Source organism: Balaenoptera ricei, chromosome 13 (assembly GCF_028023285.1).
Source record: "Balaenoptera ricei isolate mBalRic1 chromosome 13, mBalRic1.hap2, whole genome shotgun sequence".
NCBI classification, from domain to species: domain Eukaryota; kingdom Metazoa; phylum Chordata; class Mammalia; order Artiodactyla; family Balaenopteridae; genus Balaenoptera; species Balaenoptera ricei.
This window is the reverse complement of record NC_082651.1, coordinates 64,618,628-64,643,355: the sequence shown is the minus strand read 5'-3', so window position 1 is coordinate 64,643,355 and position 24,728 is coordinate 64,618,628. Positions and strand designations below refer to the sequence as shown.

The window sequence follows — 24,728 nt, the reverse complement described above, 5'->3', positions numbered from 1 at the left end:
TTTCTTGCACTTTAATTGTTTTCCTTTGGCCTCTAAAGTTCTCTTCTGCAACTTTGTGGGCATAGTGGCCTCAGTCCATAGATCATTCCATCAACCAGGGCGATCCTTGTCACCTCAGCTCCTTCAAGTAAGCCTGGCTGTAAGTGATAGGTTAGTTCTTATAAATCAAAAGACCCAGAATCTGATTCAGGAAAAAAAAAAAGCCATTTTCAAGACCATTGGGATTCATCTTGCTTCTGCAGGGATTAGTGATTTTGCTAATGGTTCCCAGCCAGTGGGAGAGGCATTTCATCATCTTGGTTATCCCCTGCTATGCCTGTGCATCTTCTCCAAGCCCAGGGCCTGGTTTGGGCCATCTGCTCACCACTTGTAATGTGATCCTTTAAGACAGTATCTGAATTATTTCTTTTAAATAAACTAAAATTCAAGAGATGTTGGACCTTTTAGAGATTAGCCGGCAAGAGTGTTTCTTATTGCTGACTTGACATTTTGGTATTGCTTTATGCTAAGGTCATGTGTTTGCACTATTATCACGTATACGGTAAAAATGGAAACCAAACAAAATTAAAAACTTTAAAGGACTAAGAAAAAATAGGCATTGAATTAATTGAACATGAATTATTCTGTATTTTAACTTCAGAGCATATTTTTGTCTTTGAATTGTGTGCTGTTAAATGTTGGGAGAAGAATGGTTTTGCTGTGTATCTTTTCTCTAAAGAACATACTGCGTACTTCAATTTAGGAATGCATTTTCAGCTCCCCCAACACCCCCCCACCCCGACCAAGAACTGAGCTTAGGAAAATGAATGATTGAGGAAGCAAGTTCACATACAATCATTACACATAAGATCAGACAGCCCTTCCCTTCCATGTCCACTGCCTGGACAGTCCAAGAACCTGCGTGACTCTGTCCAAGGTTTCATGATACCTGCTGTGAATGAGATTTTGGGTGGGCAAAGCAGCAGAGGGTAAAGTCTCAGAGCTCTACTGCTCCTAGGCAGCCCACAGACACACACAGACAGAGCCGGCATCCAGAGGGAAGTGGGCAAGAGCAGAGAAGGCAAACAGCACCCACTCTGTGCAGCACAAGCTGCGTAGAGCAGTCCTTCCCTCCAGTGCTGCCGAGTTACAGGGGGCCAGTGGGAACAGGGCTCCAGGAAAGTTCTATATGCTTCTAAGATGTTCAACCCTGCTCACATCGAAGTGACCATCTCAGTGACCAAAAGAATACTCTGTCTAGTCCTGTCAATCTTACGGTCAGATTTTTTTTTTTTCTTTAATTGTATCCTATTCGTTCTAATTTTTTCTATATTCTTTTTTAGCATTATTCTCTGGTGCAGAGAACCAGTTCTCTCTGGTACATTGTTCTGCTGAGGCCAGTGTCCCCGAGCGGTGGTTTCGGGCTGGTTACAGTAAGGGAATGACACCTGCAGAGCAGTGCACTCTGTAAAATTATACAAGGGGAAGCCCTTTTTATTCAAGGGAGCCATGGGACTTGGCTTCCTGGCAGCTGGCCCCCAGTGCACCTCCTTGGCATGTGAGACCCCTGGAGGAGAGTTTTCAATCCCCTCTTTTAGTTGTTGGGGGAAATCGGGACTGGCAGAGTTTCCTGGAGATTAGCATCACACTTGCTTTCCTGAGTGTGATGCTTTCAGCATCTTCTCATTCATGCATAAGCGAAATATTTCTCACTCTCCTACTAGGTATAAAGCGCTGCGTCAGATGCTGGTGACATGGAAATGAGTAAGTTAGACTTGGCCCCTACCCTCTTGCGGACGGCAGGGTTTTAGACTGTCACGAACGAAATCTGCCCCAGTGCGCAGGCTAGTCAGTATGTCCTGGTGACCGGTCATCCTGTGGGTGCTCCCTGGGCCGATGTGTCCTACCCGATCTGGTCGGCCTCCTCAAGCAAAGTGTTCCCCTCATCAGGAAGCCATGAGAGGCCCAGCATGCCAAGAAAGTCCTGCTGTGATTCTAAAACTATCCCGGGGAAGTAGGGACTGCACACAAACTATGGGGACTAAGAGGTAAATAGGAAAATTGGGCAGAATGAGGGCTGAGGTTCTCTGTAATGTAATACCATTCAGTTTTCTTTATTTTGGATTGACTTACCCCTCCCCCTGCCCCCACTTTACTACCCCTATTCTTTTAACTAGGGGTTGAAAGATAAAAATTCAGATTAATGAAGGTTTTCCTACATTGAAAACAATAACACACAATAACCTTCAAACATGTGTCTCACTTAACTAAGTATATTCTTGGAAATCAGAAAGCAGAGGAGTAAAGCTGATCATTTTTTTCCTTTAGGATCCAGTTGCCGAGTAGCTTGCAGTTAACATCTTTTGCCACTAGAGGGTGATCACAGTCGGAAAAGTAGAGCTGAGATGGTCAATATTGAACCAGGGAATATTGACGAAATAGCAACTGGTTAGTTATTACGTTTGATGGATACAGGGCTAGAAAGAGCAGCCTGAAGACCTAAAGTGCTTTTGGCTTAGCTGGATGAGAGAATTTGTGATATTCCAGGAGAAGAGATTTTGAAATTGCTATATACTTTTTTTTTATGAGCAAGATCCTGAAGTTAAGCAGAAAAGAATGGACAAAAAGTCAGGGGCAGAGCTGTGCTATTCTTTTAAAAATAGATACATAGAAGCATGTGTTTGTTTGTTCCTACTTGGTGTTTTTGTTTTACTTCTAAATTGAGAACAGCTGAAATAATTTCTGAATTGTTCTGGACTTTTGAGCCCAGACTCCCAGACGGTTTCTGTGGTCTGGGCCGTCAAAAACCCACCTGATGAGAGATGAAGCTCATCTTTGGAAAAAGCTATTTGAGGCTCTGTGAAGCAGCCCAAGCTTGTTTGTTTTCCCCTGCATTTGAAAATGGAAGTCAAGCATGCTCCCAGGACAGAGGATTCTACCATTGTGACCATCTTAAAAGGGGCAGGAAAGGATTTGCGGGTTTGCCAGATAGAGCAGTAACAGTCTCCGTTCTTTGTGCTGTAATAATCCTTACTGGTGACTTCTAAATTGGAGTAGCAGTTTCCTGTCAAATTCATTTGAGAAGCGAATTGTTCAATAACTCGGGAAGAGCGTAGAAGATTCATTTCTGATGACTTTACAGAATCCTAGTTCCTCCCTGACCCTGAGAGTTGTCGACTGTAATGTGGTTTAGTCCTCAAATTTGCCAATTTTTGATGAATATAAGAATGGTTAACTGCCTTTAAGATATAGTGTTATTCCTTTGACACCCCAAAATCATCTAAATATATTTATAAATGAAGTTCACATGAATTTCAGTTAATGATGTATTTCTTAATACTGGCTGATAGGTAACCCCAAGTTAATCAGATTTCCTTGCACTGATGGTTTCTTTAAAACATGGTATTACATGATAATGGAAAGGACAGTCTTGGCAACAAATGCTTAAACCATAGCCCAAGGGATTTAGATTATCATCAGCAGCCTGCAGCAGAAGCAAAGTCTTACTGAATGCTATCTCTTTTCTAGATTAGATAGAGAGAAGAATTGGGGAGATACAAGGAAACATTTTCTGAGGCTGGTTATACTCTGATTTGGGTGACGGTACAAACTATGGGAATTGGAAAGTACCTCATTGGTCAAAAACTGGTAGCACATAAACTACTACAGGTGGCAAAATTATTATTTTTTTTAACTCCCTTGGGCTCTTCCTTTGGGCTCCTTAGTTAGTAGTATAACTACTGTGGGGGGATTGAAGGGGAGGCCTGTTGTTGCTGACAGCAAGCGTATGTTTTCTGCAGATGTGGCTCTTCGTTTTTAACCAGAGTATGGAGGAGAAAATATTGACTTTCTAACTTGCAAAACCATGCTCTTAACTTATTTTACCCTTGCGCGTTCTTGGCCCTTCAAAATATTTAAATTCTTCCCCACTTCAGAGCTAGGATCATAGAGTGTCTGATAATAATTCTCCAAGCTTCTTGTATTCAGACGGGTAAAGGAGTGGGGTGTTGATGTAGTTCCTGGCTTATTCAAACCTAAAAGCCTACTATTAAGAGGGGAAGAGAAAAGGGGGAAGCAACTGTTTAAGACCTGCACCTTGAAAGAATGCTGTTTATCTAGTCTCCCCAGAGCAGGGAATGTGTCTGTGGGTGAACTAAACAACTCCTCCAAGAATCCCGGTGAGAAGCAGTGTTTTGGGTTTGTCATAGTTTCTCGCATACTCTGGAAATAACGAAAGCAGACATCATTTCATGCACAGACTTTCTCTGATACCACCAACAGGCCTTCCATGCTACGGTCTGTGCAGTTAAGCTTCACAATCAAAACAAAAAAAAGGAAGCACACCCGTTTTGGTGAATAATTTGTTATTCTTCCCATCTGAATAGCCAGCGGTTATTTGTGTGTGAGGACCACAGTTCAGATAAGATCTGTTGTAACTGTAGTAATCTGGAGAAATTGCTGTTCAGATTTTAGCAGAATCCCTTTTACCTTCTTATTCTAGAATTAGCTACCTCTGACCGGCCTTGGCATTATCTTAATGATCAAGATCTGATGTCACTGGAGGTTAGAAACACATACAAAAAAGAAAATTTAAATATTTTCCAATTGGAAAATTATCCTGAAGTATTTGTGTTATATTTCCAAGCCATAAATGATCACAGGTGCTTTGAGTCATGTTGCCGATTCCAGGAAAGTGTTTGCGCAAGTTTAGAAAATAGAACAGACCAGTTGATTCATACTTTAGCTGATGGCATTGTCCCCTGGGGAGCTAAGGCACCCTTGCCTTATGCACAAGGGGCTGGTGGAATGCTGCTGTTTAATTTGTCTTAACTCTCTCTTCTGGGGCTGTATTGCACAGCACCACTGCCCTCACCCCCCAACCCATTTATAAAGATCCAGCAGCAACCCTCCAGAGATTACTATTTCACAGGCATTCCAAAGGGCTGGCTGCCAATAGCTCAGCCATTTTAATCTTTGCATTTCCCTTGAGAGAATATAGGAGTAACAGGCTGTGACCTAGGGGAAGAATGTGCAAGTGGTAAGGGGCTTCACGGGTCTTCAGGGAGATGAGATAGCCCAGTGCAATATCGGGTGAGGGGGAAGCGTTTGTAAATTTCCTTTCTTGTGTTTTGTTGTTTCCCCTCTTTTTCTGCCAGCACGCCCATCTGAGTGTCGGCTTGGCTTAAGTCACCCCAAAGGAAGTGTTGAAGTAATAAGAGTCACCTACCTTTATTCAGATCTTGCTTTCCTGCTCTTCCTTTCTTTTCCCAAAAATTTATGAATGAAGGTTGATAAGGCGATGTTGAAGTGGCCAAGGCTGTAGGTTGCATCTTGATAGTCTGGTCTCTGGGAAAGAGGGCAGGGAACCATCTACTCCAATTGAAAATCCTAGGCTTATATTCACTTAACAACTTTATGTTACCCAGTACATGTTGTTCAAATAAATTGTGAAAATAAGTTATTTCTAGTGCTCAGGACATAGTCTGTGAACTGATCTGTCTGTATCTCTTGTAAATTTTCCATTTGGATGATTAGAGCAAGGCAGAAGTTTCTCGCTGTGCTGTTAGGCTACAGGCAACTGTTGCCACTGGCTGACCCTGGGTTGTAAGTACGTGGGAACTTGGTCAAGGGCTTCACAGAGAAGAGGAGAGTTAGTCCTGGTGAGGTCTGCCTTTGGGTTAGTGGGGAGCTCTTGCTAATGATTCTTTTGTCAGTGCTTCTGTTTTAACCAAGTTGACAGAGTTTTATCTTATCCAAACAGATGCATAGCAAAAGAAAACTAATTTGGGCAATTAGAATTGGTGGTAAACCTGAAATATATGGAATGTGTTCAAAAAGATGACAGGAGTTAGAACTGCTCAGATTGTCGCCAGGTAGCGGTTCCTCAGAACCTTCCCTGATAAAAAGATAAGGGTAATTTGAATTAGCACACTGGCCAAATAGATGGGTGCTGTTGATGTACTTAAAAATGTGTGTTCTTAAATTAATTATAAAGGTTTGTACATTTGAGCATTTGACTTGGCTATCAATCGGCTAAGCAATGTATTTCTTTATAAAGATATATTTCCAGTTTGCTCCTGTTCAAGCTATCACAATCTCATATTTGAACAAATGCCAGACTGATGAAGTGTACTAGATAGTGAGTCCTTGTCCATCAAAATATTTTGGTGCAGTGGTTTCATGAGCAAAGCATGGTATTAAAAGTATTGGTTTAGAGCCCTGAGAAGCAGTTTCGGCCATGCCTGGGAGGCAGAGGTGAAAGGGTATCTCTCAGCCCAAGGCAGTGAGCTGTGTGCTGTTTTAAAGTCATGCTCGTCTCATCTACATATTCAGATACTCAGGTGTAGGCCCAGCCGACATGGTACAAAATGAAACCACATGTATAATTTCAAGGGTAGACAACGTCTTGTAGTTTGGAGAGAGAGAGGGAGAATGAGCAGTTTACGGGTTGGACTGTCTCGCATCTAGTAGGTGCTCAAAAAATATCTGCCAGAGATTGATTGCCTTTTATGAAATGAATGAACCAAACTTCCAGTGAGTGTAGCAGAGCCTGGAAGCCCAGAGTTGCAGGATTGCCCGTCCTTATGGAGCCAGTTCACTTCATAATAGTTTCTTAGCTCTCCTCCCACGTTGCAAACCAAGAATCTGACGCAACACAGAGGAACAGTAAAAGTCATGTGAATCTGGAAATATACCCCTTTTCCAGGCATTTGTTAGAGTTTCCTGGCATTGGATTGTTTGTAAGTCAGTATTGCAAGAGAATGCACATTTTTTACATAATACTGTGGTTGAAAGTAGGGTTTCCTCACCAGCTCACTGATTATTTCACTAAGTAAGGAATTAGTCAGAAGGCAATTGAAAAATCTTTTGTTTTCGTCGTCCATGTGAGACTCTGATGGTTTGCCTGTACTTTACATCATTGGTGGGTAGATTCCCCAGTGGGATTCTTAAAAGTAGAGTCATGAATGGGTATAAACCTAAGCTGGTTTGTATCCAGGAGGAAGAGAAGTAGTCCATTTGGGTGAGCCACTCAAGTAATCAACCATCTAACTTCTGAGCATGCCTGCTCTGTTAGGTCCAATAAAGGATTCAGAAAGAGACCTCAGGGGCCGCTCTGAGAACCAAGACCATGAAGCAGTGTTGAATTGGCTTGTCTAGAGTAATGATACTCACCCATCTTAGTAATTTAGACAACCTTACCTAAGTCGAACCAAAATTATATTAACTATATTGATCGGTAAGTCTAATTAATCAGTCATTATTTTTTTTTTAAGATTAACACATTTATTATTTATTTATTTTTTAGCACCTTTAATATTTATTTATTTATTTATTTATTTTTTGGGCTGTGTTGGGTCTTCGTTTCTGTGCGAGGGCTTTCTCTAGTTGTGGCGAGTGGGGGCCACTCTTCATCGCGGTGCGCGGGCCTCTAACTATCATGGCCTCTCTCTTGCGGAGCACAGGCTCCAGACGCACAGGCTCAGTAGTTGTGGCTCACGGGCCCAGTTGCTCCGCAGCATGTGGGATCTTCCCAGACCAGGGCTCGAACCCGTGTCCCCTGCATTAGCAGGCGGATTCTCAACCACTGCGCCACCAGGGAAGCCCAATCAGTCATTATTAATTGCTTGACTATTATATGCAAAGGTATAATTCCTGCTCTCAAGGACTGAGAAAGTCCAGTTGAAGAAGTGGGGTTAAAAAAAAATAACACTGAGTTAAATAAACCTCTCTGTCCTCACAATGTAAGCCAATGTTATAAGATTATAATGTACAGGGTGTGATTAATCATCACGTGAGTTTAGGTACTGCCATGAATTCACAGGAGGAAGAGTTTTCTCAATATTGTTTTCATTGGAAAAGGCACCACCAAGGAGGAAGAGAATAGGAAGTGTTTGATAGGTGGAGAGGAGGGACCTGGAGCAGAGTTGCCAGGATGGTTCGGAAGTGACCAAGAGCAAGGAGTGGTTGCTATATGAAGAGAAATCAACTCAAGTAGGAAGTCGTGAGATAGACTGAAATTTAGATTACCACCAGACTGGGGGCGGTTCTAATCTGAACTACTCAAAGTGGGATCCTAGACTAGCAGCATTGCATCACCTGGGAGCTTGTTGGGACGAAGCTCATTCCTCATTCTGGGAAATGCAGAATCTCACGTCCCAACCTAGACCTTACAGACTCAGTATTTTGGGGCCCAGGAATCTGTGTTTTTTAAAAAGTGTCCAGTTGACTCTTATGCATGCTAAAGTTTGAAAAGCACTACTGCTGGTAATTTGGGTTTGGTTCCAAGTGACTGAAGGCTCTTAAGTGGAGAAGTAGCATGTTTTTCAGTGAGGCAACAAATTAGAGCATTTGGGATACTGTCTTTTACATGGAAGCCTCTTTAGAACTCTCACTTACAATTCTCCCTTACCTACAGCTCACCACCTGCCGGGTGAAATCTCTCCAAATTGCCAGTCATGTAACTGGTAAAGTTAAGGTCATATAACTGTTCTTTGGAGTGGTTTCTGAAGGCTAAGGGTAGGTCTTGTCTGGGTAACGGTGTGATATGCATCTGTGGTATGTTTCTATAAGTAGAGATTTTATTTTTAAGTGTGTGCTTTGCAAGAACTATATGAATCGCAACAATAACAAATACATATGGTGCTTTACAGTTTAAAACATAATATTCGTTCATATATTTTCTGGCCATTTAAAAAATTAGTTTCCACTACTTTGAAATCAGTTCATTTATCTGGCATTTATCAGGAAATTCAGATTTCCATGTTACAAAGGTAATATGAGCTCTTGTCAACCGGTAAACCTTTTTGATGGAAAATTTTTTCCAGACTATATCTTTGTATTATCACTAATACCAATAGAATTACTGTTGTAATAATAAAATCAGCACATATTTTTAAGTCTTGGTAGAAAGAGTTTTGAATGTTATTTTAGTTTTACTTGGTGACTTTGGTATAATAACACCTTCAGGGCTATAAGAAGTTAGGACTGCTGTTCCTACTTTAAACAGCCCCAGATTGGCAATTTTTTGGTCAATTCTAGCATTCTCCTTTATCTTTATTTCCCACCTTACTGCTCCAATAAGCTAGGAAGAATGGAGTTTTCTTAAGGTTAAAATCCTAACCTTAATTTTGCCTGCAGTATCACAAAGTAGCCCTTGGCCTGTGGACTTGAGAGTGGTGTTAGCTTCTGTTGTCATGGATAATATGGGTCTTGGCACCAGTGTTTTCTCTCCCCCACTCAGGGGACATTTTTCCACTTACAGTTTCACAGTGGTGGTCCAGATGGTGGAATTTGCCAAAGAGCAGACCACTGCATAAAAGACATGACGTTGTATTCACCTAGATTCTGTGTTGACTCTAAAGAGGGTCAAGAGTCCCAGAGAGAGGAACAAATCCCTGTCATGCTGCTTCAAAAAGCACCAGAATTTGTGTCCTAGAGATTCAAGACCACCTCTACAAATACAGCCTGAGCAGAGGTTTAATGTGCAGACGTGAACACAGAGTCTCTAACCTTAGCCCCAAGCACCATTATTTTTGATACATAAAATGTGAACTCTGTTGTCAGCTGTATTGAATGATGCTGAGGGTGACGGAAAGAGCCCTGGCTTTGGGGCAGACAGATCTGGGTTCAAATTCTACCTGTACTACTTACCAGTAGCCTCAGGCAAGTCAGCTTACTCCTCTGAGCCACTGTTTCTTCGTGGAAAATGGGGATATTAACGCCTGCTTTCAAGATTGTTGCATCAGTGGAAAAGTAGCTCATACTTCAGAGGTAGTAGGTGCTCAATAAATTATAGCCATTGTCAGTTTCCACTTGTTAATTGTGTCCTCACATTAATCTTAGATTATAATTTTCTAAGAAAAAAACAAAAAGGCCGAGATAGAGATGGTTTGCTTCAAACAGCTAGACCTCCTCACCATTCCCAAAGTCTACCAAATGCATCCCATCTCTGTGACTTCATGGTTCTCCTACACCTGGAAGACCCAGACTCTCCTCGTTTTGATTCCCTTCCACCTCTAAGTCCCAGCTCTTCCATGGAGCTTTCCTTCACTATTTCTTCATCATAAATCCACAAATAATAAAATACCCTCCTGTGGTGTCAACTCTTATTTCATTAGAGCTTCTCATTCCTCCAACTAGACTGTAGCCTTTTTGAAAGCCCTCTATAAATACAAACTAATGGACTGATTTGAAATGTGTTCATCACTGAGCCATATGAAGCCACAGAATGGAGGCTTGTGAATGAAAAATTGAAACTAATATTTTCCTGAGCAGTTTTTTGGGGGCCAGGCACCTACGATAAGGATAATCTATTATAATTTTCCAAGAAGTAGCTACTATCAAATCTTGATTTTACAGATGGGGAAACCAACACCCCTGATTGTCCAGTTCACACAGCCAGAGAGTAGCTGAGCTAGGATTTGAACACAAGCAGTCTGGGTCCAGAGGCTGAGTTTGGACCACTACACCATGCAGGTGAGGATATGGATGGAGAAAGCTATCAGAACATTCAAAAACATCCACTGGCAGAGTTCTACAAACGGGGACCGACTACAGTCGAGTTATGAACATTTCATTTGAGGTTCTCCAAGTCTTTTTTCTCATTCGTGTCATTAACAAGTCCATTTAGATCATGGATTTCTACATTTAGAGAAACCAGCCTCCCCTCGGAATTGCCGGCCCTCGGTTTGTATCAGAGCCGTGACTTGGTCCTGAAACTCTCACTTGCTTTGTCTATTTCACCACCTTTTCAGGTCATTAAGAACAAAAGGTTTGTGAACAGATTAAACACAGGCTGTTTTTGTTCTGCTTCTACAAACACCTACACCTGCTGAATGTAGACTGCATAGTGTTGATTGGAGTCTGTACTCATGGATTTTTTTAAAAAACAACACATGCCGGAATCCAGCCGAGGTTAAACAGTTCCTTGGAGAGGACACTGTGCTATTACACCAAATACTTACAAGTTTATCTCACCACACTGCCTGGGGTTCAGAGTAAACCTGGATGGAAGTATGGAGATCAAAGAATTTAATAATGAAAAACCTCTATTCATGCTCTATCTGTCATCAAATGAAAGTATTAGTGAAGTGGTATGGAAATCCTCTTCAGCTTGCCTGCAACCACCAGCCATGCCACTTAAGATTTAAAACAATGTGATCAAGTGTTCAGAATCCACAAGACTGAGTTGTATGCATACGTTAGTGTATTATTTCCAAGTTGCCAATTTCCCCCAGATTAGCACATTTTCATTTCGCCTTTATTAAAGGAGTCAGAACATGAAAGGGAATTTAGCACAGTGGAGACGTCAGCAGAGCTTTCTTGCCATCATGGTGTGGTTCATTTGGTTTGGGGCAGCCACGCATATGAATCCAACAAGGTGTCTATAGGACTGCAAGTCAAGCCAAGTGGGACTGATAAAAAGGAAAAGACAAAGAATACAATAATGTGGTGAAACCACAGCTCTCTAACCGCGGGTGGGAATTTCAGGCCCTTGATTTGTTTTCATATGGCCCCGCAGTTGCAAAACCACGGTACAGCATGGTATCAGCTACACATAAGAGCTTTATTATGGCATTAGTGGAGTGGCTTGGATGAGCCCAGCATGGTATGAAGCATTGTAGGGATGCAGCCAGATGCAGGAGACATGGCCCTGGTCACTCCAGGAGATACCTCCTGTTGTGGAAAGCCATGGTTTTCCTGAGAGTACACCTTGTCTGTCAGTGTCCTGGGCTGAAGGAAAGCTAGAAACCACTGGTCCAAGAATTTACACTTTGGTTGGACTTACCAACACATGAAATTCTCACAAAAAGACTCAGAACCAAATGCAATGAAATCACCAAATCTTGATGTCAGAAGCCAGGACAGTTGTCCAGTCCAGTGGTTCCCAAACTTCACAGAGCATTTGGAGCTACCTGGGGAATTTAAAACGAAGTGAACATTCCCAGGGCCCAGCCAGAGTTAGAAGCTCTGATCAAAGGGCCTGGAAATCTGTATGCTTTAAAATGCTCCCAAGGGATTCTGTGGCTCAGCCAGCTCATCTGGCCCATCCCCTCAAGGAACAAAGAGGGTTTCTGTTAACAACCCTGCAAAGTGATAATCCATCCAAGGCTGGCATCCTCAGGTTGGAAGGAATTCACTGCAGAACAAGGCAGCAGGATCCAGATAGAAGGCTGGAGTTCTTTAAAGTCTTTCCTAGACTTTGATAAAAGGGGCCTCAGTTTATCTTCTACCCATTGGTCTTAGTTAATCTGCAATAACACAGATTGTCTTTACCAACATGGCAGTCCTGCAGTTGATTACCAACATGGCAATACTTCAGATGTTTGAAGAGAGTTCCTCTTCAGTTTGTTCCTTTGCTTGATAGCTAATTCATTTGTTCATTCATTCATTCAGCTCGGACTCTCAGCATCCTCTAAGAGTGGGTTTCTTGAGGCTGACCATTGTCACTTCCTTCAGCCGCTTCTTATAGGTCTCGGCTTCTCCACACCCTCCTGTTGGCCATCCTCTGTAAGAACTCTAGTTTGTCAGCATCAAATATGGTGCCCAGAATCGGATACCACACTGACCATGTGGTATGACCAGCAGAGTCCAACTGCTACAGGAGCAGTTGCTACCTGTGTCCTGCTTCTACTAAAGAGTGCTGTAAGAATAACCAAGAGCTCAAACTGGTGCAGACAGAAAGCTCCGGAGCAGATCAGGAAGGGAAAAGGTCAGTGTTGACTGAATCGGGCGTGAAACAGGTCCTAGTGAATGGGTAAGCTTTGGAATGGAAGAGAGTGCCGTCCTTCCAGCATTCCAAGTGGAGAAATAATGTTTCATTGGAAACCCAGATATTGGCTGCATAGACCACAGTGTGCATCTGTTATCTGGTCTGCAGGCTAAACAGAGGTTCTCACCACATCACTGCCCCCTCCATGTAGGATCAGTTCTGACTGCTACACCAAGCCAGGAGGTGTGAGGGGCAGCTTTCTTTTCTTCTCTGTACGGTGGGCTCAACCTAAATATTTCCATCTAAGCAGGTTATGTTTCCTTCCCACAACTGAAGAGAAATAGTGATGTACCTTCTCTCTTTAGGGTCAGCTACCTGGTATTTGCTTATGTTTAAAACTGTCACAAGAGCTTTGTATATTCTTTGGGAAGACCAGGAAAAGGTAAGAAAAGAGGAACTATTGTGACGTTGACAGCTGGATGTAAAGTTAACTGAACGGTTGTTTCATATGTGTAAAATCGGAAGAACATTTCCTTGATTACTTTTCACTGAATAGACTGGTCATTTTAACACTGATGTGGGTACATTCTAATCCCTGGATTGGTTAGCAGGATTTCATTCTAAATCGAATTAAGCAAGCAAGCAAGCAAGCAAAGAAACAAAAAACAATGAGAGAGAAAACAGCAACAACAATTGCAGCCGTAACACAGTTCATGGCTGGCCTGACCCAGGACTGTAGGCTTTATTTACAACAGTAGGTGCATTAGCCTCCTGGAAATCAGACCTCAAGTGTGACCTCTGTAGGGGTTTCTTTTTGTGTTGGGCACGGGAAATAAGAAGGTGACATCTGAAGTTTCTGGAATCAGAGTAGCAGCTACATGGGCTGCTTCCATTCTGCCTGGGGTCCATCTCTAGCATCTGAGCTGGAGACCAGAGATACTCATTTAGTTCTTCTTTACCAGCTAGACATGCACCAAGCCTAGATAAGATGGAGATACACAAGAAAGGGGAGTCTTGAGGCCCACCTGTTGGGCCTTACTTACATCCTGCTGGAGACACAGGAAGTATTGGCGGGACAGTCAGAGTTTGATGCAGTCACACACTGGATTGAGAGGGAAAGCCTGAGCTCATGAAAAGAGTGTTGGTAAAGGACAAGACTACCACATGGGCCTTGGCTGGATGGGGAAATGGGCTTAGAACAAGAATACTTTCATTCCTTTGCTTAAAAACACTTACAAGGAACATTCATTCAGTTCTTAACTTTGGCTTCAGACAGCTGACTGCTGGTGACAGTGGTGACAGTGTTTTCTTTCTGTTTAAATTAACTCTTGATATCATCAAAGACAGATTTGGCCTGTGTCACCATCTTGCCCAGAATGGGCAGACCAGATTCTCAGTGGGCAACAGGCACACTGCAGAGCGTGAAACGTCTACAAGATGGCCAGGCTGCTAAGTTGGGCAGACGAGTGAGGGGCAAGGTTCCTGATGCCTTGCTGCTTTCCTGGAGTCCAGGTCAACAGCCAGGGGACAGAGGACAGTAGCCAGAAGCCACACCCCAGGAGTGGCACTTGATGGAGAAAGCAGCCAGTGGGTGAACAACCAGGACGAAGCCTGGTGCTGTGAGGTGATACTGATGCTCTGGTAATGCAGTGGAATAAAAGAAGGAGCCTCAGCAAAACCACACCGTTGCACATTTCACTGCCATGTTCCCCATCTAAACCCCCTTGGTTCTATCATCTGCAAAGAGAAAACTAACAACAAACCATTATTCCTACTTACCTTTAGATGTTGCTCTTATTCATGGCATGAGGTCACTCTGGTGTCAGCATCATTGAGATGTAGCCTATTTGGGGGCTGTTCTTTTTTTTTTTTTTTTTTTTCCCCATAATGGAGACATTCATTTGTATTTTCCTACAGGATGGTAGTTATTATTAGTAGCTCACACTTTTTTTTTTTTTAATTAATTAATTAATTAATTTTTGCTGTGTTGAGTCTTTGTTTCTGTGCTAGGGCTTTCTCTAGCTGCGGCAAGTGGGGGCCACTCTTCATCGCGGTGCGCGAGCCTCTCACCATCGCGGCCTCTCTTGTCGTGGAGCACAGGCTCCAGACGCGCAGGCTCAGTAGTTGTGGCTCATGGGCGTAGTTGCTCCGTGGCATGTGGGATCTTTCCAGACCAGGACTCGAACCCGTGTCCCCTGCATTAGCAGGCAGATTCTCCACCACTGCGCCACCAGGGAAGCCCTTGGGGGCTATTCTTTATGTCCTATCATATCATGTGATAGAAACTTCTTTTTCCTAAGATGTTGATGACCCTATGAAAGGCAAGTGTTCTCTGACGTATTGAACCAAAGCCTTTCCCCCTTTCCCCTGGCTTTCACACACAGATCAGTGTGCGTGGGGCAGGTTGGCAGTAACTTGAAGTTTTTCCCTGGGCTAAGTGCAGCTCTAATCAGAGGCAGGAAATGTTTATTTTGAGCTTTATCGAGTGAGTCAGTTTAGTACAGCTTTAGGTCACTTTAGACTTGAGGTGTCCTGTGTACTTCCAATAAGCAGAGTTAAAAGCAGTTGGGAACAAATATCAGATGGACATGAATGAAGTTTATACCTTCTCAACCAGCAGACTTCTGTGTGGAACTTTTACTATTTGGCGAATTCTGATTAGGTTAATACTTCCCCACAAAAAATACTTCTCCCCTTTTACCCAAAGGAGGGTAGACTCTACCATCTGTGACTTATGTAAGATTATTATAAGAAACAGTGATGTGAAAACCCATTCTGTATTCTCTGTTCCACTCTTGGCATTGATGGAATTGGCCATGGCTGTAGGAATTTGGTTGAGATAAATCTGAATTTGGCAAAGACCACAACAGAGTAAGGCCTTGCACAATGGGAGGTGAAAGGGGGAGAAAGCTGAGAAGGGCTGAGAATGTGTGAACATGAATTTTTTTAAACGATATTTTTTGGGTGATAATTATTAGTGTTATTGCATAAGAAAATTTACATCACTGATCATAATTATTATTTAGATGAGACTCTCATTCTCTGTTAATTGACAGTCTTCAGTGAGAAGAAAAATCCTTCCTTTTTATTATCTACGGCTCTCTTTCACCAAACTTAGTGGAAGGTCTGTGACACCAGTTGAACAAGGCTCTCCCTGTAGTCCACATATGGTACGTCTGCCTGAGAGCTGGAGAGTCTCACTCATGATTGACTGTTTTTAGTTTATTGTGATGTTGGCTGTTCCGTCTTGGTGGGGAAATAAAATTGAGGTGGTTACGTTTCCCAAAGTGGTTGGATCTTTCCTTTCGTTCGATCCAGGAAGTGTAATAGAGAAGAGGGAGGGTTGCTTGTTGGTCTTTCTCAAAGATAATAAAACATTTAACACAGTGGAAATAGGGAAGAGATGGAATAACTTCAAGCAACCTTCCTTCAATCCATCATAAACTCTGCTTTTAGAATAGTTTTTTTAAAATCAGCTTTAGTTATGCCATTTTACAACTCAAAAGATCTCTAGAGTTCTTTACTTCCCACCTGTGTTTTCAGAACCATCTGGCCTCACCCCACCATCGAATCTGTCTCCTTCATTCCTATATCCAAGTTTTTTCACTGGCTCACTCTTACCCTCCTCATCCCTACATGCAATGGCCACTTTTGCTTACCTCTGCCCTTCAGGGCTGTGCTTCTAGCTTGCCAGGCTCTCTACTCCTTCCACCTTCTGTTGTTCAAGACCTCAATTGTGGTCTTTCCCTAATTCAGATTTGTCTCAACCAAATTCCTATAGCAATGGCTAGTTCCATCAATACCAGTTGTATTATGGAAAATAAAATACAGAAAGAATTTTCTTATGAGTGTTTCTTATAATGATTTTCTGTAAGTGCTAAGGCCTGGATGACAGACAGTTCTTCTCTAGCGGCCTAAGAAGATAAGGTCCCAGATACATAGGTTTCACAATCTGATTTGATACAGAAGGGTTTAGCACATAATGATAGAGCATTTCGTGTTGCTTTCTGTGGTTTCCTGTGTTCAATTCCTAGCTCCCAAAAATCAAAGCCATGGCTTGTATCATCTTCCATATCTCCCAGTCACCTACCTCAGGGCAGAGCACCCAGGAAAGACCTGTCGAGTTGATAGGTTAAATGCTGGAGACATGGAGAGAAAAGGAGATGCTACAGAGTGTGTGAGGTCAGGCCCCATGATTCCCTTAGATGGTACCTTAGAGAAATCGTTCATCCTGTCATTGGCACATCAAAGGCGGACTGTTCCAAGTCCAGTCTTTTGTTGGGCATTCCTGTGAAATTGATTCAAAAATGATAGAATCTTTGCACATATAAACAGCTAACAAACGATGGAGAATGTGTGTCTAAACAAACCCAATTGGCAGGACATGCCGTGCTGCTGAGAGGAAGCCTCTGGCTATCCATCACACCTTGAAAGATGAACAGGGAGGGCCTAGTTTTCCCTTCAAAGTCAGGAAAGGTTAGCACTCTGGGAAAATGGAGCCCAATGGGAATTTCAAACACATGGCGTGGCCCTTCCGGCTTGTAGGTCATTATTAACTATTCTTACCCTAAATCGCCATGACATATAATCTCTTTCCTAATTTTATTATTTTACTTGCTATCACAAGACCATAACTTTTCAGACATTCAGGTGTGATTAAGGGAGGAGGAGGTAGAATAAGGCTTTTAAAATCTTTGATTACCTCAGAAAACATATTTGCTTACTTTACAAGGAAGTTGGGGTTTTGTTTTGTTTTGTTTCCTACTGATGCCAAGAGGGGATTAATGAGTAGCTGCTGGGTTTGCCAGCTTTCTTTTGATTTCAGTTTATGTAATTAAGCAGTTCCCAGAATGACTTGAGGTTCTCACTCTGCATCAAAACATGCTTCTCAGATGTGTTAGGTGTGGAGGTCAGAAACAATCCAGACTCACTGAATGGAGGGAGGAGAAGTGAAAAACTTCTCTTGCTTTAAAAACAGTCCCTCCTCTGTCAAAAGGGTTGACCATGCTTTGGGACCATGCATACTGAGCTGTATTGAGTAGAAAACCAAGTTAAAACTGAAGTTCAGATGGGCTAAAGTTAGAATAACTCGAAACGAGGTTAGCAATAGAAATAACATGGGGAAACCAACTCTGGTTTACTGTTGAATTTCCAGCAACCAGGGCCTCATCTGCAGTGGGTATTTAAGACCTCATGCATTTAACAAAGATACACTAGGAACCCACTCTGTGCCAGGCTCCATTCTAGTTGCTGGGGGTACAATGAGGAACTAAACCAATGAGAATCCCTCCCTCAAGATGCTAACATGGAGTGAGTGTTGGATGAGCAGATTTTTATTGAGCGCCTCTGAGCTGGTAGTGGTGATGGCGATTGCTGGGAAGTATAAGGTGTGTTCCTCAAGGAACTGACCATCTCACGGGGAGGTGAAGACATCTGTCCACGGAACGAAAGAACTGTTCAAAGCTCTACCAAATATTGGGTGCTGATACAGACAGACCCCCTGAGGGTGAAATGGTCAGAGTGGGCACTCATGGGCACATTCTGCAGGCAGTAGGCCTAGTACAGTAGGCTGACTCATCTTGAAGCCTTTAACTCCCTAAGCAGTAAGAAATTGCAGATACAAATATCAGAGCAGCCTTTGGTTTCGTTTCTCTCTTATAGCCCCCTAAACTTTTTTAGTTCTTCTCCCCACATGATGCTTGTTTTTAAAGGGAATTATAGCCACTTTTCTTTGGGGTTAGGCTAATTCCCTTAAAAACCAACAGGGCAGAATTACCAATAGTTCCCGCCCTCATAAAGTGTACAGACTACTAGTCGAGAAAGACATAAATCAGTGACACAAATCAAAGCCACACTGGAGAGTGTCGCATGTAATAGGGGGATTTGACCTGGTCAGAAAAGTTAGGGACAGCTTCCTAGAAGAAAAGATGGTTGCACTGAAATTGGAAGGACAAGGAGGGATTAATTAGCTGAAAGGAGAGGGGAAAACACGCCAAGCAGAGGGAGCAGCATGAGCAAAGGCCCTGTGGCAGGAGGGAATTTGCTGTTGGGGTGGAGGGAACAGCTGAAAGTGCTTCTTACTCAGAAGAATTAGATAGGGCCAGATCACACAGGCCGTGAGGCATATTAGGGAGTTTTCTATTTATCCAAGAGTATCAGGAAACCTTTGAAAGAGTTAGTAGAATGAGGGAAGGAAGGGGGGGATGCATTGTAATCAGATTTTCATTTCAGCAGGGTAACTCTGCCCATAGTGTGATGAGCGTTTGGTGGGGCAGGGCGGGGGAGAGCTGGAATCAACGCAGGGAGCATCAGTAAGAGGCACTTGCAAGAATCTCAACAAGAGATGATAACTGCTTGGGCGAGAATGGTGGCCATGATGGTGGTGACAACAGAAAGGCAAACATAGCAGGTACGGAGGTAATAAGTGCAAAGGTACAAAAGGTAAAAGCAGTAGGGCTTGGTGATGGATATGAGGGATAAAGGAGAGGGAGGTATTGAGAATGACTTTCAGGTTTCTGACTTATACACTTGGCTGGATGGTTAAGCCCTGCCCTGAGACAGGCACCCTGGATGAGGACCAGTTTGCTGGGGGAAGATTATGAAGCAGTTTTGAACATGTTGGGTTTGAGTGCCTTTGAGGCATCAGAGGGAGATGTCAGAAACACAGCTGGGTAAATGGGTCCACAGATTGGAGGAGAGGTCTAGGATGGAGGGAGACGTTTGTGAGTCATAGGTGTCAAGGTGCAGAAGCCACCGTGGGTGTGGATGAGATCACTCAGCGAGTACAGAAAGGAGAGGGCCTAGAACACTGCCTTGTGGGATTCCAACACCTAACTTTAAGTTAGGCTGGAGAGAGGAGAAGCCTACAGAGAAGGCAGAACAAAACCTGCCAGAATCACAGGGAAGAACCAGCTGAAAGCTAAGGGGAGCAAGCGTTTGTTGGGAGAGGAGGTGATCAGGGGAAAATACTGCTGAAAGGACAGGGAAAACGAAGACTTGATAATGACCGTATTAACTATCATACTCTAGCTAGAATACTCTAGTAACAGTAGAAACAGACAGTCTTTATGGAGCAACAGTTATGAGCCAGGCACTTTAACATGTAATTTAATCCTCATAAGAACTTTGTAAGGTGGGTCCTATTATCATCCTCATTTTCACAGATGAGAAAACTGAGCACAGAGGGCTGAAGTCATTTGCCTGAGGTCACACAGCCAGTAAGTGATGACATCAGCGTGGGAGCTCTTCTTTCTCACTCCACGGCCCCTATCCTTAAATGCCATGTGTCCAGTGTTGGAGTATAAAAATCAGCCAGGGAGGCAGGATGGGGAGGGGAGATGTTTCCTCTTTAGAAATTTGGATTCTTTCAGACACAGGCAAGGAAATACTCCATTGTTGCTGAAGCCCAAGTCCAAGTTGGTGACCATGGACTGGCATTGCAGCAGCTGTTCTGACGGTGGTTCAGCTAGATTAGGGCAGCGTTGAATGCATGACGCAGCTGTTCTTGCCATGGGAAAGCCTTGCCCCAAGTGCTCTAGGGCAGTGGTTCTCAAAGTGGGGGTCCCTGGCCAGCAGCATAACATCACCTGGGAACTAAGAGATGCAGATTCTCAGGCTCCAACCCAGATCTTCTGAATCAGAAACTCTGTGGGGCGGGAGGAGTGGGGGAGGAATCCATGTTCTAACAGGCCTCTGTGAGATTCTGATGCACAAGTTTGAGAACCTGTGTTCTTGGGAGATCCTTGAAAAGAAAAAAGAGGAAAACTCCAATAACTTATAATCCATGTATCTCACCTTGGCAGAAACCAGATGGAAGAGTGGTTCTCCAGCCTGGCTGCCCACTGGAATCACAGGAGGACCTTTGAAAACTACTGATGCCTGAGTCCCATCCTCAGAAATTCTGGTTTCATTGGATTGGGGTTGGCCTGATCATTTGATTTTTGAAATAAGGATTTGAATGGGGACTAGATGATTAAATGAATGGTTGGCTTCTGAATACTTCTGAGTATAAAATTGTACTTGGGGGAGAAAACAAGGCAAGCTTTGAAGGGGAGGGTCAAGACAAATGGAAGAGAAGCTAGACCTCAGGGCCTTGGTGAATACCAGTAAAGCTTGAATAATTCTGGAGGTTGTGATCGGGGGAGAAGGTAGTCTGAATTCATAAACAATTCTTAAGGATGGACTTATTTTCAAAGAGATGCCAATTATAAACTAGATATGCCGTCAAGGCTGCTGCATGAATAAAGTGTCATTGTGATTTTTGCTCAGTCTTCATGGAAATGATTCTACTAATTCTGATTGAAAACAATATGCTGACATCCTCCTGGCAGCTTCGCTGAGACTGTATCTGTATGTTAAGAATGTACTCTGACCCTCTGGCCTCTCAAACCTCGCTGTTTCCCCTTTGCTCCATGAACCTTCCTCCCCGGCTGACGTAGTCAGTTTACCGGTCCCCAAGCCCTCTCTGTTCCCATGTCCTGGTATTTGTTGACGCCTCCCGCACCTCCTCCTCCTCTAAGGGATGGCCTAGCTCCTTCTAGAATCCTCCATGGACCCCCCCCCCCCCCACTTCAGAGAGCTCCCCTTTCTCCTAATCCTTTCAGCACCCAGTGTCTTTAAGGCACTCTGCTCCTATTTTGTTTTCATCATTCTACCCATTTCCCATCTCTGCCCCTGGATCTTAACCACCCCCCCACCCCGCTGCCTCAGGACAGTGATGGTTTATAATTCTTTGCCTCCTGCCTAGCACAGCACCCCACACTCTACGGGTTCCGCAAACTGTAGGCAAGAAACTGTGCAAAAGTGAATTTCAGTCCATCTTCTTCCCACCTCATAACGGTGGGCAGATGAGAAGGCACCACCCCTAATGAGGTATGACTGTGGTTTGGCCATTCTTGAGGACAGAATCCATAGGAAGCACGCCAGGGTGGGAATCCCAAAAGGAGCATCCTCCAGAGTGAGACATGGCCCTCATAGGAGGGGCTCTCACTGTCTCATTAGTCCATGTTGCTTTGCATTAGTTTCCTAGGACTGCCGTAGCAAATCACCACAAACTTAGTGGTTTAAAATAATAGAAATCTGTTCTCTCACAGTTCTGGAGGCCAGACGTCTGAGACCAGTGTCCCTGGGCTGAAGTCAAAGTGTCGGCCAGGCCATGCTCCCTCCAGAGACTCTAGGAGGGATCCTTCCCTGCCTCTTCCAGCTTCTGTTGGCACCGCCCTCCTTGGCTCGTGGCCGCATCACTCTAATCTCCACCTCCCTGGTCACGTTGCTTTCTCCTCCCTTCTCAAATCGCCTCTGCCCCCCTCTTATAAGGACATCTGTGACTGCATTTAGGGTCCACCCTGGTGATCCAAAATAAGGACATTTGTGACTGCATTTAAGACCCACTCTGGTGATCCAAAATAATCTCCTCAACTCAAGATCCTTAACTTAATCACAACTGTAAAGTCCTTTTTTACCATCTAAGGTAACATTCACACATTAAGGGATTAGGACATGGATACCTTTGCGGGAGGGGCCATGATATAACCCACCACACATACCAAGGTAACTGGAGCCTGCAAAGGGACAGAGACTTGTCCAAGGTCACACTTCAAGGTCATAACAGAAATTAGACAGAGACCCAGATCTCCTTTCTGTCAATTTTGGGCTGCTCCCACTAGACCAAGCTGACGCCTATGAAAGTAAGACAGAAAGATTTTAGAATAACACTTTGTATCCTAACTCCTTTGTCTTCTCTCCGGAACATGTGCTACTAGGGCTCTTGAGTCCCGGTTCTGTTACTTTGGACTCACAGTATGCTTGCTGGCCTGTGTGGGCAGCTGCAGTGGAATTCGCTAAATGGCATTTCCTCCTCTCCTTTCAGGACCGCCTCTTTTTCGTCATGGAGTATGTAAATGGTGGAGACCTCATGTTCCAGATTCAGCGGTCCCGAAAATTCGACGAGCCTCGTTCCCGGTTCTATGCTGCAGAGGTTACGTCAGCCCTCATGTTCCTCCACCAACATGGAGTCATCTACAGGTACCTCTCCTCTCCTCCTCTCTTCCCCAAAAGCGAAAAAATAGAGTTTTCCGGATGCTTGGACTGACTTGGCTCCCGCCCCACTGGTCTCTTAGCAACCCGCTTTAGATTAGTTGTTTGTTCCAATTTGCTTACAGAGGGCTTTTTTGGGGGCTGTTTATCACTGTGAATGTTAATATTTGAATGGCCCCAGGAGATCTGACCCACTGTTTGTGCCAGTTTTGATTGAAAGCTTAAGCACAACATTTTAAAGGCTCAGCGCCGAGTAACCTTGGGGTGACCTTCGTTTCTCTCTGCCCCACCCCCTACCCTCTTCCTTGAACATCAGGGCATTCTCTTTACTTTTTCCTTCTGTGCCATGAACTTCCTCCCCTTCCCAACCTCTTGCCACTTCCTGAGTTTGTTTGGCTTAGTTGTCTCCAGTAGATAGAATCGGAGAAGGAGGAGTTCCTTGCGGGTCTCAGGGTTTATGATCTTGGGGGGAGGAGGCAAGGGGAACTAGACAATATCCAACAGGAAGTGACTCTCTACAGATCATCCAGTCCCTTATTACTGCCTTGTCCCCCTTCCAAGAAAACATAGAACGAACACACACACACAAAAATTTTCCAGTAAGAGAGCAAGACTACGCAGGCTCTTCTGTGAGGTCAGGAATTCTGGGAGGAGTAAATATTTATAATTAGCAACAAGGACACTAAGGTTCCTTAAGGTTTTTTCAATGACTGTCAATTTCTTTACTCAGATTTTGCTTCCTCCTTTTTTTTTTTTTTTTTTTTTTTTTAAATTGGGTAGAAGAATAGCTGGCTTGGTTCAACCCAGAACTAATCCCTCACCAGAACTTCACTGACCTGCTCCCGGGAGCAATGCCCTGACTAAATGTTCTCCAAGGGGTTCTGACCAACCCTCACCAGCTTCCTAAAGTCCCTCTGCTCAAAAATAGTCAGTGGCTCCCTATGGCCTGCATAACAAAGCCCATACTTTTCAGCCTGCTTTCCTGGCCCTCCACGACAGGAGTCTATGTATTTGTTTCCTGTTACTGCATAACAAATACCACAAATGCAGTGGCTTAAAACAACACCCATTGATTATCTCACAGTTTCCAGGGGCAGGAGTCCAGGCAAGGCACACCTGGGTTTCTCTGCTGTGATCAAGGTGTCAGCCAGGCCGCATTCTTATCTGAAGTTTGGGCTACTCTTCCAGGCTTACATGGTTGCGGGCAGAATTCATTTCCTTGCAGCTGGAGCATTCACGTGGCTTCCTCAAGGCCAGCAGGAGAGAAAGTCTTTCCTGCTTTGAGCCTCTCACTTCAGGGAGACCTGGACCCTCTTTGAAACAGATCATTTGATTAGATTGGGCGCAGCCAGGCTAATCTCTCTTTTGTTTAACTCAAAGTCAAATGACTTAGGGACTTTAATTATACATGCAAATCCGTTGGCCCTTGCCCTCTAATGTCATATAATCTCAATAGTGATATCACATCCCTTTTCCACATTGTTTTGGTTGGAGGTAAGTCACAGTTTCGCCACCGTATACAAGGGGAGGAGGTATGAGATAATACCAGAGTGTGACACCTTGGGGGTCACCTTAGGTTATGTCTACTACAACCCAGAACACCTTTCTCCCCTCACTTCCCATGATCTCTTGTTTTGAACCTACCAAGGTTCTTAGCTTTCCTCAAACTCACCTGCCAATTCCCAACTTCCTCATTTTTCTGCCCTCCTCTCCACCTCTTCTGTCCAGCCCAGAAGCCTCATGCAATACTGCCTGCCAGCTCGAAGCCTGGTCCCACCAACCAGAGCAAGTCTCTCCATCCACCACACTTTATTTGCAATTTGGGAATGAATTGCAAGTTGAAACTAATTGCTGCACCTGCCGCTCTTCACCTTGTGTTAGGGTCAGGCATCCATGTGGGTCCTTCACTAAGTCACACCCTCTCCTCTAGGGCCGTGGCTGCTTCTTTTTAACCCTTCGATCTTCTTATTTTACATCCTCTTCTTATCTTGCACATAGTAAA

The 24,728-nt window shown here is 43.8% G+C and overlaps 1 protein-coding gene across 3 annotated transcripts in view; it reads left to right on the top strand.

Annotated features, from left to right (window-relative positions):
• PRKCE (protein kinase C epsilon) overlaps nucleotides 1–24,728 on the top strand; it is a 604,085-nt gene that overhangs the window by 405,835 nt on the left and 173,522 nt on the right. For all 3 annotated transcript variants that reach the window (XM_059943431.1, XM_059943429.1, XM_059943432.1), the window contains exon 12: nucleotides 22,560–22,714. In XM_059943431.1, the coding sequence (XP_059799414.1) occupies nucleotides 22,560–22,714 (155 nt within the window). The remainder of the gene's footprint in view (nucleotides 1–22,559; nucleotides 22,715–24,728) is intronic.